Below are 13,662 nucleotides of genomic sequence, written 5' to 3' on the forward strand. Positions count from 1 at the left end.
TTACATGTTATGTGCATTGAAATGCACATTTGACAGTACAACATTGATTTTGAGGTTGGGATGCAGATGAACATTATGATATTAACAACAGTAACATCTGTGGAAAAAATGAACACCTAATGTTTATATGGCTAAACTGAAATATTCTGAGAGTGTGACTATGTTGGGTCTTCTTTACAGATTACTATCATCAGGCTCCTACTCATTAAACTACAGTCATGTCTTGGAATTTCTGAAGGCAAACAAAACAACTTACATTTTCCTACAATCAGAGAGCATTACAAGAGAACACATTTTATACAGATGGAAAACTGATAATTTGGTCCATAATTATGAAAATGCACCATAGTTCTTCCATAGTATCCAAAGTTTTAACAATGATATTTGTAATAGTTCATGGTAACCATAGGTAAAACCATGCATGCCTCCTCACTACCATGATTAGTAACTGTGGTTTCTGTTTAAAGAACTATGGCATTTTTGTAATGAAAAAACAGAAACAAAAAGTTTTTCTGCCACAACTACCATAATACAGTACAGTTAGTGTTACAACATTAAATGTTTTCTCTTGTTTTCCTTGTCAGTCCCGCTTGTTTTAAACTAGTTTCATCACCATGACATTTGGAGTTTTGCAACAGACAATTCTGCACTGTTTTGTGATCCCCGCTGTGCATCTCACTGGTTCACAAGCGCGTTTAAAATAGTCTGTTCGGTTGAGGCCAGTTGGCGAATTACCGCACCTGCTCTGCCCTCATGCTACTATGATTAATCCGTGTTGATAATTGACCTGTGTAGCGCTGTTTCATTCAGCTTTTGAAGTGAGCAAAATGTGCCCCAAAAACATAAAGATGACAGTGTTGTCATGCGGTGACGTCACTGTGAGTAAGTGCGTGTATTTGTGTGTGTGTGTGTGGTCTCTTTTGCAGTGTACAAAGCGTACAGCTGACTGGGGCTCGCAGCTTTATGTTGCATCAAGAATGTTAACCCTTGTGCGTCAATTTAAAAAAGTTACTCGGAGGTCCTTAGAGGACAAAAATGTCCACGTCAAAAAAATGCTATAATAATATTATATATTAATATTATTTTCCACTTAACCAACATCAGTCCTGATCATAACTACCAAATATTCATTCATTTTCAGGATTTTAACCCTTTAAATGCCAGTTTGTTTACATAATGCCACTGTTGTTTTTTGCATACACACACATTACTCAATACACATACAAAACACTCTGACATCCATACCAACACACACACACACACAATTTTTGCTGCATCATTTATTCAATTAGCCAGCAGTGCTCTATAATACAGCAAACAGAGAATAGGGGAAAAGCTTGTATTTGCTCCATAGGCTAAACATGAGTAAATGGCGCCATCTGGTGGAAAATATTAAAAAATGTACATTTTGAAGTCAGGGCTCCAGAATGAAAGCATAATATCATAGAATTCATGATTTTATGCTTTAATGGCACTGGGATCAAATATTGCAGTTTTAATGGGTTTCAATGGAGACATTTTTGTCCTGAAGGTCCTGAGTGTAACTATTTTGTGTACACAGTGTATTATAGATGTATTATAATAAATTCCCCAAAAATACACACCTTTGGCAAAATGTATGCAGTTGGCATTAACACAGCCAAAATGATCGAAAAAACAAAAATGAAAAAGACAAAAATGTACCGAAGGTCACACAAGAGTTAAATTAATCATGTGAAATCCCAACAGCGGCGCTCATAATTCAGCAGTGGTGCAGCGCCGCTGCAAAATGCATATAGGGGAAACACTGCCATTGACTTGTATTGTTTTCAGACTTACCCAAACCCTAGCTCTTTTATTTATGTATCAGTTTTCCAAATGAGGACATCCTAAAAGATTTAGCTAAAGATATACCTCACTTTTTGGGAGAGTTTAAACAAAAAATTGTATAAAAAAAAAAAAAAAAAAAAAAAAAAGGCATTGCTACTTTGCATTTTTAGTCAAATTTAGTCTTAAAATGTCTTTATTTTTCTCATTCTGGTCTAATAATGAGTCAAGAAACAAATGTTTAAAATCACAATTGATATCACTTCGATTCATTTCTCGCACTGGAAATGTCAGAGGGATTCTGAACACAGTTGTGTTTGGGTTTCAGGAGGTGACTGTGCGACGTTGCTAAAGAGTATCGGAGCTTTGCCAGTGGAGATGGCACGAATGTACTTCGCCGAAACCGTCCTGGCGCTCGAGTACATCCACAACTACGGCATTGTGCACAGAGACCTCAAACCTGACAAGTAAGACTGCGCCACCTAGTGGATGGGAGCTCAAAATCAGTTAACAGTAGACAAACGTCTACACAAACAAGCTCAAATAGAAGAGAGATTTATTTGTTTAAAATGTTTTGATCGCTACGTAATATCGTAACTTTACTCTCATCGTAAAATGTGGAAAATAGTCATAATAAAGATAGTAGGTGTGTCCAAACATTTGACTGTTAGTGTATAATGTATAATGAAAGATTTGTCTCACTTCATCTCTCTCTCTCCTTCAGTCTGCTGATCACGTCGATGGGTCACATTAAACTCACTGATTTCGGTTTGTCTAAAATGGGTCTCATGAGTTTGACCACAAACCTGTATGAGGGACACATCGAGAAAGACACCAGAGAGTTCCTGGACAAACAGGTATGAGAACACATCCTCAGTCTCTGATAATATTCTATATATTTATTATAAACAGGAAGTTATGGTGTGATATATCAAAGATGGTGTCATCAATATTTTTGGTCCGTTTTCCCTAAAGAGAAAGTCAAAAATTGAAAATCAAGGTTTTTCGTAAAATCCTCTAACACAAACTCCTACAAGAGCTTTTAAGCTACATCCACCAAATTTGGCACAGACCTTCAGACTGTTCTGGAATAGTGTGCTTTGTCTTTTCTAACTGATCGGACTGACGATTTTTGCACAGTGGACGATCAAAAGTCGGGACAAATCCCATAAATCTACATTGACGGAATGTTCAAACGGGCCAACGGAATGCTCATTAATTCAAACTCCAACTTTCAAAAATTCAAATGTAAACAAACCCAAAAAAAGGCCTTTGATTTGCTTTAAGTTGCTTTCTCTCTCTTTCTATCTGAGAGTTTATTTGACTATCTATGTGACAGTCTGTCTAGCTTGCTACCTGGCTGTTTGACTTACCTCAATGTCTCTATAACCTTCAGACTTTTAGACAAGGCCTTGTCAGGCCAACATCATCCTTTCTAAATGTAATAATGAAGAAGCTTATAATATTAAAGTGTCTCTTATAAAGTTGTGATGTTTAAATCTACCTTGTCCTTTGTCGGGAGGTTTGAGTGACGTCTGATATGTCCTTTGACCTCTGACCCTAGGTTTGTGGTACCCCAGAGTACATCGCCCCTGAGGTGATTCTGCGTCAGGGTTACGGGAAGCCAGTGGACTGGTGGGCGATGGGCATCATCCTCTATGAGTTCCTGGTGGGCTGCGTGCCGTTCTTCGGTGACACACCTGAGGAACTGTTTGGTCAGGTGATCTCAGGTAAGATCAGTATACAAAATAAAATTTTCCTCACTTTAAATAGTGTCGCAAAAGTACTCTATTATGCTGTCTTCATTTTAAAATAGTTATATTTAATTTTGCAAGATTGTAATGTAATTACTAATAAGTCAGTCTGAACATAATTACTCAGTACTTACATACTATATATATCTCTAAAACCCAAATCAACCTTCATCAGATGGACAATAATTGTTGGACAAGTATGATAAGCAATTATATACCAAATTAACCTGTCAGTTATTTATTTAACATCAAATAAATTATAACGCAGTTGCACAATAAATGATGTGTGTCTGTGTGTAGATGAGATTGTTTGGCCTGAAGATGATGAAGCTCTTCCTCTTGACGCTCAGCACCTGATCTCATCTCTACTGCAGACCAATCCACTGCTCAGACTTGGCACAGGTGACATCACACACCTGCAGTCATGTGACCCACTATACACTGTTTGATATACTGATACTATTACTCATAACGTTTTGTTGAAAGTTTAGATGTGCATAGATGAACGTGTGCTTGTAAAATAGTGATGTTGCAAATAAATCATTCTTAAAAAAGTGTTGGTAAATGGACTCGACCAAAATTTTGGAAGTACACTGCAAGAAATAATTGTCTTAATGCATATTTTTGGCTTGTTTTCCAGTAGAAATATCTAAACATCCTCAAAACAAGATACATTTATGAAGAAAAAAAAACTATTTGCCAATGTAGTAAGAAAACCCCAATTCAAAAAGAAAACTACTTCCTTTTCTTACCCCCTTGATAAATGTTTTTTTTCCTCACTAAATTTTGTAAGACAAACAAGATTTAATTTTTTTTTTGTTTTCACCCTTGTGCACTGTTCGTTTTAGACTAACACTTGTATTTTTTTCACGGTCAAATTTGACCGAAAACAAGAAACATGATGATTTTTAGGCTCTTTAGATCTTAGCTACCTTTAAATGTTTTAATGACACCATAATTTGCATATGCAAATAAGCACATTTATGTTAATCTTACTACAGTAAAAACCTTCACTTGAAACATGAAGAAAATATAAGAATGTGTCATGTATTTGGAGCAGATTGCTGCTACAATTACATGATTTGAAAATCCTGTCATGACAATAATAACAAGTAGATGGCTGCAGAGATCCACTAATTCATTCCTGGTTGTAACAAGATAAATGCGTGTGTGTGTGTGTGTGTGTGTGTGTGTGTGTGTGCATGTGTTCTGCATTGTTGATGTGTTATTAGCCCTGTTCACACATACAACCAGGTAAATTACAGGAAAATCATTGGGTTGCCTTTACTGGTAAATGTACCAAATGTGCTGTTCACACATACCATCAATAAGGAAATGTATAGGAAATTATACAACAAGATCAATTTGTGTGTGTGTGTGTGTGTGTGTGTGTGTGTGTGTGTGTTCTGCATTGTGAATGTGTTATGGCCTCACCCATTAATGTGTGTGTGTGTGTGTGTGTGTGTGTGTGTGTGTGTGTGTGTGTGTGTGTTCTACATTTTGTCTGAAGTATTGGTTTCATTTAAAAATTCCACACAAAATAAAAATTTGCTCTGTGTTATAGTGTTACCCATTCATTCCCCATGGTCGGTCAATTTTGTCCAGGAACAACACAAGTGATGCTTTTTTTGTCACGTGACCTAATCTCATTGAATCCAGTCCAAATTTTTTGTTTGTGTTCAGATGGCACATGTAGGAAAAGTAACCAAGTCTTGAGCCACTTAGATGAAGTATAACATATTTATTAAAGAAGCTAAATTGATTTCGGTCAAAAATGGCCGAACAGTGCACAAGAGTTAAGGATGTTTAGATGTTTTAGTGTGAATGACAGTGTGTGGTCATTAGATCTGTTGTGAGGTCAGTTATGTGTTTGTTTGTTCAGGTGGAGCATTTGAGGTGAAACAGCATCAGTTCTTCTGTGATTTGGACTGGAGTGGTCTGCTCCGACAGAAAGCTGAGTTCATTCCAAACCTGGAGTCTGAGGAGGACACAAGCTATTTCGACAGTGAGTCACTAGCTCTGTGTGTGTTTGTGTCGCTGACTGTTAGTTTGCATGAGTGTGTAACACGTCTGTCTCTTTCAGCGCGATCAGAGCGATATCATCACATTCACTCGTACGATGAAGACGACACAAATGATGATGAGCCGGTGGAGATTCACCGTTTCTCGTCCTGTTCTCCACGATTCAGCAAGGTTAAACATCTCTCTCCACTCTCTCTGTGTAGTTATAGTTGACTATGAATATTAAACAGGGATAGGAGACAATATTACAAAATTCATAACATTTACTGGAAATTGTATGGAAAATTGTTGTGTGGTCCCTCCAGTTTAAATTCAGCTGATCTCTTTATGTGTGAATTACAGGTGTACAGTAGCATGGAGCATCTGTCCCAACTGGAACACAAACCTGTGGTGACCCGCAGAGAGCCTAAAGGTCACAGACAAGATCGATCGAAGAGAGAGAGTCTTGGCAGCCTGACGCTCCGAGACAAGACCTGGAGAACCGGATCTCCTGAGATGTAAGAGATGGGCATTTTAGCCATTTTGTTTCAAGTGATTGACTGATAAATTAACTTGTTTTGGGGTATTTTCAGCCATTTATATGGGGAATTATGCACTATTTTTTCATTGTTGGTCTATGTACAGGTTTCAGACAGATGTTTTTGGCAGTTGCATTGCAACTCACTTTTTTTAAGTGTCTCGCGCCATTTGCGGCAAGTTAAAAACAGTTAAATTCAGTGCTACAGTGTGCAAAAACAGTGTGCTAACATATTAACCTAAAATCATACTGTGTGCTTTAACTTTCTTCTTTCTCTCTCTGTGTAGGAAGCGTTTGTCATGTTCGGAGTCGTCGTTTACTGAATCAGACTCCAGTCCTCCTGGTGTATGCCGTCGTTTCTCTGCGCTCTTGGACACGCACCACTTCGCTTCTCCACTAGAGGGTGACAGTGACACGCACACACGGCAGCCGCCAATCAAAGTCAGGGGCTCATCACTAGAGGGCGCCATTATCGCCCGTGCATCCGGATCCGTGGAGTCCAGTTCAACTCTAATAGTGGGACATACTGGAGGTGAACTTTAATTAGCAATTATATGGTAATAATATGGGTGGCTGTCATTCAGTCAAATTAAATATTGAAAATACATCTTTCCAAAAATAATACTACTATGGAAAACTAGTTGTGAAATTAGACATGACCTAGGACCGTAACACTGCATAAATGTCCTTTCACTAGTCACTTGTCACGGATGGTATGACAAAAACACATATTAACATGAAAAAGACTGAACTGTTATTGTGGCTTTTTTTTTACCTGGTTAGGATAAAGTGTAAGGCATTATGACATCTTGAACAAATGATTTTTGTTTGCGTCAAAGTTTATATAAGCCTCACAGTTACTGTATATTAATTTTCCTTTTCACCTTGGTGTTTCCTAGATAAGCTTCTGCGGCCGGCGGATGCTGCCATGGCGACAGCGCCCCTACACATGCCAGACTCATTTGGACCTCGAGTCGGAACTGACCTCGTTTTACGAAGAGCTCGTCATCATCAGCTCCCGACGGACAGTGAGAAACGAACTGCCATTCACTCTGGAACCAAGGTCATAAAGTCCGCCTCCGCTACGGCCCTGTCTATCATTATACCTGCAGGTGAGACCCATGGCCACTAGAGGCAGAGTTGAGCTTTAACGTGCAATAATAGTAATAAGGTAGTGCAGTGCCACTCAATAGGACTCATTTCTGTGTAAATCGTCTGAATGCCAACATTTATGCAACTTTTTGCTTAATTATACCGCAGTCGAGCAGCATGGTACGTCTCCATTGGCCAGTCCCATGTCTCCTCGTTCCATCTCGTCCAATCCCTCGTCTCGTGACTCGTCTCCAAGCCGTGACTACTCACCTATGGTTAATGTTCTGAGATCGCCAATCACCATTCAACGCTCGGGGAAGAAGTATGGCTTTACACTGCGCGCCATCAGAGTCTACATGGGTGACAGCAATGTGTACAGCGTACACCACATGGTCTGGGTACGAACACATTCTGGATCTATCACACCTTTCACATCTCATTTATAGCTGAAGTATTTGGCAAATCACATGGTTATATTATGATTTACATTGCTTTGTTCTGATGACAGCATGTGGAGTGTGGTGGACCGGCCCAGGAGGCGGGTCTTTGTGCCGGTGACCTCATCACCCATGTGAATGGAGAATCTGTGCATGGATTGGTCCACACAGAGGTGGTGGAGCTCATTCTGAAGGTACGGCTGTCAATCGTGTGAATCTCACGAAAACTGTCAAGAATTCATGCTGAATGTTTGCTGGTTTTAATTACATTTTCTCTATACATAACATAATTTCTCTTTTTCTTATGATTTTGGTGTGACATGATTCAATAACATACATTTTGCATAGATGGCTTGAAGAGGTAATCCTCAATAACTTTATCATGATAAATTTGACTTTTCAGAGTGGCAGTAAAGTAACAGTGACAACAACTCCATTTGAGAACACGTCTATAAAGATAGGACCGGCCCGAAAACTCAGCTACAAAGCCAAGATGGCCAGACGCAACAAGAAGTCAATCGCTAAAGATGGACAGGAGTGGTAAGAAAAACATAACACACTCCTCATACCCACAGCTGCACGATTTTATCACAGTGCTCATTTTTCTCTCTCTCTTTTCTCTTTGCAGTAAGAAGCGAAGCTCTCTTTTTCGTAAAATCACCAAGCAGTCAAACCTTCTTCACACCAGTCGTAGTCTGTCGTCTCTGAATCGTTCATTGTCATCTGGAGACAGTCTGCCTGGATCACCGACCCACAACCTGTCTACCCATTCGCCTACACAGACGTACCGCTCCCCACCAGACTCCGCCCACCTCGGTCAGAGCTCTGCCCACTGCTTTATCATGTAGTGTATATGCCTGTTAGTTATGAAATCTAATTAGCTAGATCTATGGTGACTTTTGCCCAGTTTTCTGAGACCATGTACTGCGTTCACACTTACGTAGAGTATGTATTTGAGTGACATTTAACCTACTCAATTTGACATTTGTGTGACGTGTTGCACCTCTTTCCTTTTCAGAAGATGTTCGTTCATATCTACTTAATTAGCCTCTGATATTTTGATTTGAGTCAGGGCTATAGTGTTTTGACATTTAAATGTGGGCTGTCATGTGACCTCTCATGTTCTGACCCACATTCGTCTCTGAGGTTCTGACCTGTTCTGTCCTTTCCCATCAGGCATGTCTTCTCAGAGCAGCTCTCCCGCTTCGAGCACACCAAACTCTCCCGCCACCTCACAGCACATGAGGCCGAGCTCGCTGTACGGTCTCTCTCCTAAACTCCACCGCCAGTACCGCTCTGCTCGCTGCAAATCCGCCGGGAACATTCCTCTCTCCCCATTGGCTCACACACCATCCCCCACCTCCTCTTCCCCACCTCCCATTGCTGGACACATTTTCGGCAGCTCCAACACCACCCAGGCATTCCCCGCCAAGCTCCATGCCTCTCCTCCAATCACACGGCCCAGGCCCAAGAGTGCAGAACCGCCCCGTTCCCCTCTCTTCCAGCGGGTTCAGTCTGCCGAGAAGCTTGGCCCGCCCCCTCCACCATCATTCCTTTCGTCCTCGTCTTCTGTGTGCTCAGACAGGAAGGGAGGGCTTTGCGTATCCATGAGGAAGCACGGTTTGGAGGTTGTGCATGCAGAATACCGCCGGGACTCGTTCCACTGCGAGCATGCCCTCCAAAGCCTGTTGGAGATTGAAGGAGAGAACACACTCGGGGTGCCGCCCTCTCCACCTGACCAGACACCCACTCACATGCTCTGTCCGGCAAGGCAACTAGTGAAGCAGGACTCAATGGTGGGTCGAGACTCTGGGGCCAAAGGGGAAGTGAGACAACTCAGCTCAAGTGATGCAGAGATAAGAACCGTCTCGAGAACTGAACCAACAACAACTACCAATACTAAGGATACTAAAGCAACCCGTTTGGATGAAGCAACCCAAAAAGAGAAGAGTTCATCCAAGTCCGAGACTAGTCAAGCCTCATTTGAAGTCATCTCTGCAAGGAAGGAAGTTGGCAATGATGCAGGAAAGAGTGAATCCCTTAGAGTGGACACATCCACCATGGGATGCGACCCTAAGACCCCAGAATGGACGTCAGTTGGCCAGCATTCCGGAGCACAGGAACTCAAACCCCATAGTCTTCAAACAGAAGGTTCTATAAGTCTGGAGAAAGGCAAAGATGCTGGAAAAGGCCCTGCAAAGGATAAAACCCCTTTAGCCCAGACAACGGTTCCAGAGAAAAGCAAGTCTGGTAGAGGCCTTCTAAATCCAGAAGTGAGTGTCAATCGAGAGAGGTCTGGATTAGGTTCAGTTGTCGCTCCTAAAGCTCCAGCACTTTCAGTCTCATCAGCAGAACTTGTCCAGTCGAATCCCAGTGAAGATAGAGTTATATCCCCATTGGGGTCCACCAGAGGACCTCAAGAGGAGAGGTATCGCTTGGAGGCGGTGGAGGAGACTCCAGCCTCTCCTTCCCCAACCATGCGGTCACCTTGTACAAGCAAGTCCCGTGCCGTGTCGCCTGGTGACAGGTCAAGCTTTGTGACGCAGCTTACCAGTGTGGCTAAAACTGTGCTGGGACCCATGAAGTTGGGTTCTCAGGATGGTGGAAAGGCCAAGGACAGTGGCTCCAAAGCCAACGAGGACAAACGAGCGGCTACATTGGGAAAATCTGAAGCCTCATCTGGGAGTCGCCGAGGGTTTACAGGAACTTGGCCTGGCCCTGGATCCTCGAAGTCGGAAAAGGCATCAAAGAGCTCTTCCAAGCATTTGTAATGTTTTGAGTGGGTATTCTGAACTTGGGATGGGACGCATCCCCAGAGTTTGTCCAAAAAACTGTTTGAAAGACAGTTTTAGCCATCAAACCAATGGAAACAACACTTCAAGAAAATTCAAGAAAAGATCTTATACAAAACAAGGTGCTTCAAAATGACCATTGTCAAATATGTTTGTTTGTGCATATAGCGTATCAACGTATGCACCTTCATATGTGGATGTAGAACAAACCAATATGTCTCTCTAGATGCATGTTACATGTATATCGTGAATAGACAAGTCAAAAAAATCTGATATGAATAAAAGACCTAATGCTAGTGAAAACTGCACATCTAATCATTCCCGCCCGGTCTGTAGGAGGCGTGAACTGTCAGTCATCACCATATCAACCAATCAGTTTGTCAAATGTAGAAATGAGAGGTAGTTCAAGTGTTTACTTAGTGACCAACACAGTAGATCTTCACAATCTCAGTACAGTACCTCAACAATACTGTTAAACTGCCGACAGTAGCACTAACCTCATACTAGAGGCAACTGAACTAGAGAAAACAGAAAGGTTAACCAGAGGTTTGGGAGTATTATACGTTTTTTGCTCAAAATAGAAATTGAGTGTTGCACAAGGACAGAGTTGTATTGAAGTGCTCGTTACTGCTGTCTTAATTACATTTGCACTGGAAACACCTCAAAAAATCTCCTGGAAAGAAGAAAGATAGATATAATTAAAATTAGCCTCTCTGAGACCATTTTTAAGAGAAAAAACCTTAATGGCAGCATTGTGATTTAATGAGATTGAAATTAGTAGATAAACTCGATGAAGAAATGGGTCACAGTGACATCAAGTTGAGAGAATACTATGGCTATGTTCAGAATGGAATAATAGCATACAGCTTACTGCACACTGGGCTATTTAAAAATAGTATGCAAAATAGTATGCAATGCTACTATTTCAAAAAGTAGTATGCAACAGTACATTGTTTTCAAATGACCGTAATGTTAAATTTAGTGAGTGGCATCCAGTTAACATGCTTAAAACGGTTAATTTGCTATTTTAATCCAATTTTGTGTAAATATTTTTTAACTTTTGTCAATCACGATTGATCATTAGTTCCTGTTCATCTGGGTGTTTCATGCATTAGGGAAATTAGCATACTATGCAAATATACTATATACTACAGAAATAGTAAGGGGCCGTTTACAAAGAACAAAGAACGTTTTTGTGTCTGTCTGCACTGTTTTTCCAATGTTTTTCTATGTAAACATGCTCTAGACAGATGTCGTTGTTCATTGCGCGGTGTCTTGTTCATCAACTTTTAAAAATGCATCTTGAGACTTATGCGTTCTGTTCTCTGTTCTCATTGTGCTGCATCTAGCTATTTTAGCGCAAAAACATGTTTGGTCTTAACGATGACCCCTAAGAGTAGCATGAGAGTATACTATTCTGAACATAGCCTATGGGCCAGTAAATGCACTGTGGATTATAGACTTGAATTCTCATAAATCTGATGAAGTTTAAATTGTTCTTTAGTAAATATGCAGAAGAGTTTGTGAAGTGTACATGGTGAGTAGATGTGTTTAATTTAAATCATTCAGGGCTTTTAATTCACTTTTACTACATATTGATCTTTATGTCCAACTTTTATATCAATTTATAACGTAATGAGTTAACGCGTAAATGTCTAGTGGTTTGCAAGAGATAGCTTCAGGATGCATGGAAATATATGTTTACATGTAGTCATTTACGTTTGTGTGAAAATCCTTTGGAGACTTTCTGTGTAGCGAATCTAGTAATGTCTTAGGAGTTTTTGGTGCCATGTTAATGCATCGATTTACCCAAACATTAAAGGTGCTGTAAGCAATTTTTTCATGGAAAGGTATGCAACAGTTTTCAATCATTTTGCACGTTCTCGTAGTATTGTTGTTGCAGTGAATTATTGAGGCTTAATGCCATTTTTATGCCATGTTGTTCATAACAGTTGCCAGGTGAGGGCGCTATTTTGCTGCTGTTGTTTTTAACAACCGTTTCTGCTTGTGTCGGTCTCAGTAAAGCTCTTTTGGTATCTTTGGAGTGCAGGTTTTGGGAAAAGGGGGCATGGCTAATTCAGCATCTCAGCTTTACATCTTATGGAAATTCTAGAACAGCTAAAATCACTTACAGCACCTTTAAGATTAAAGAAAGACATACAGTGCACCATGGTATTTCCCTGAACCTCTATGTAAATACCATGGTACTTGAATTTGGTAATCATTCAGTACCATAGTATATAAGAGTATCATGGTATTACCATCTAATACCATCATTGTACTGCGATAACACCACGGTACTGTTTTATAAGGGCAATATCATCTTTGATATGTGTATAATATTTGGGTAGGGTGTAAATGCTTATGTTTTCAGGTTGATTTGGCTGTAAAGTGTGTGTTCTGTAGTGTGTGTATGTTTAGGATAGAAAGTGTCAGTTGTTCGTCCGTGTGTTTTCAGATTGTGTAGGCCCAGTGTTTGCCTGAAACACAGTTACTCGTGCGATGAGTTCAAGCAATGTTACAGAATGCACTTTATTGATTTATCTCTGTATATTGATTTATTTGATTTATTTGAATGATTTTTGCCTTGTTTGGCTATTAAAATGGGAAGTAGTATGTTGCTTTCCAAAACTGTTACGCTGCTCTGCATAAATCTTCCTCAAACTGTTTTACCTGTGAAGTTTTGTTTTTTAACATTCACGTCTTATATTATTGTTTATTTACAGTTTTTATATGATTTCTCACCTCAGGCGATGTTATAAACCAATGCAATTTAAAAAATGAAATAAAGTGCAGTAAAATAAAAAGCCTGAAAGAAGCCAATAACTTGTTTTGTGTTGTCTTTCTGTGTGTTTGTGTAGCAGGGGTGTCGCTAGACCCCTTTTACTGTGGCAGGGGGCATTTGTATTATGGTTGCATTTGCTCATACAGAGTTATTTTACATTGCAAAATATTGTGCCTAAGATTTCTTTTTTGTTTCCGGTTACAGCGTTCAGTGCACCTACATGCAGAGGTTTATTCATGGGAAGGAGGCTTATCTTCTTATATTTAAACAGTAAATCATGTTTTTGGCATTAACGTGACTGATCTTATATGATGAAATTAGCCTCTAAATTCATGCATTTTTCCTTTCCAAATGCAGCTACACTTAGCTCCTGATTGAATCAGACACATATAACCTGCAGCTTTCTGCAACCTGTTTCATTCACTGAAGAAATGTCATACCTATCGAGCTTCAACAA

General features: G+C 40.1%; 1 protein-coding gene across 1 annotated transcript in view; it reads left to right on the forward strand.

Annotated features, from left to right (window-relative positions):
• LOC127451962 (microtubule-associated serine/threonine-protein kinase 1-like) overlaps window positions 1-13,237 on the forward strand; it is a 46,066-nt gene extending 32,829 nt beyond the window's left edge. The window contains exons 14-27 of the mRNA XM_051717059.1: window positions 2,135-2,273; window positions 2,531-2,663; window positions 3,371-3,536; window positions 3,861-3,962; window positions 5,443-5,565; window positions 5,644-5,753; window positions 5,925-6,079; window positions 6,387-6,631; window positions 6,999-7,211; window positions 7,360-7,589; window positions 7,700-7,822; window positions 8,032-8,168; window positions 8,257-8,444; window positions 8,805-13,237. Coding sequence (XP_051573019.1) covers window positions 2,135-2,273; window positions 2,531-2,663; window positions 3,371-3,536; window positions 3,861-3,962; window positions 5,443-5,565; window positions 5,644-5,753; window positions 5,925-6,079; window positions 6,387-6,631; window positions 6,999-7,211; window positions 7,360-7,589; window positions 7,700-7,822; window positions 8,032-8,168; window positions 8,257-8,444; window positions 8,805-10,399 — 3,659 coding nt within the window. The 3' untranslated portion in view covers window positions 10,400-13,237. The remainder of the gene's footprint in view (window positions 1-2,134; window positions 2,274-2,530; window positions 2,664-3,370; window positions 3,537-3,860; window positions 3,963-5,442; window positions 5,566-5,643; window positions 5,754-5,924; window positions 6,080-6,386; window positions 6,632-6,998; window positions 7,212-7,359; window positions 7,590-7,699; window positions 7,823-8,031; window positions 8,169-8,256; window positions 8,445-8,804) is intronic.
• Window positions 13,238-13,662: the final 425 nt, after the last annotated feature.

The sequence above is a fragment of the Myxocyprinus asiaticus genome, chromosome 14 (genome assembly GCF_019703515.2).
Source record: "Myxocyprinus asiaticus isolate MX2 ecotype Aquarium Trade chromosome 14, UBuf_Myxa_2, whole genome shotgun sequence".
NCBI lineage: Eukaryota > Metazoa > Chordata > Actinopteri > Cypriniformes > Catostomidae > Myxocyprinus > Myxocyprinus asiaticus.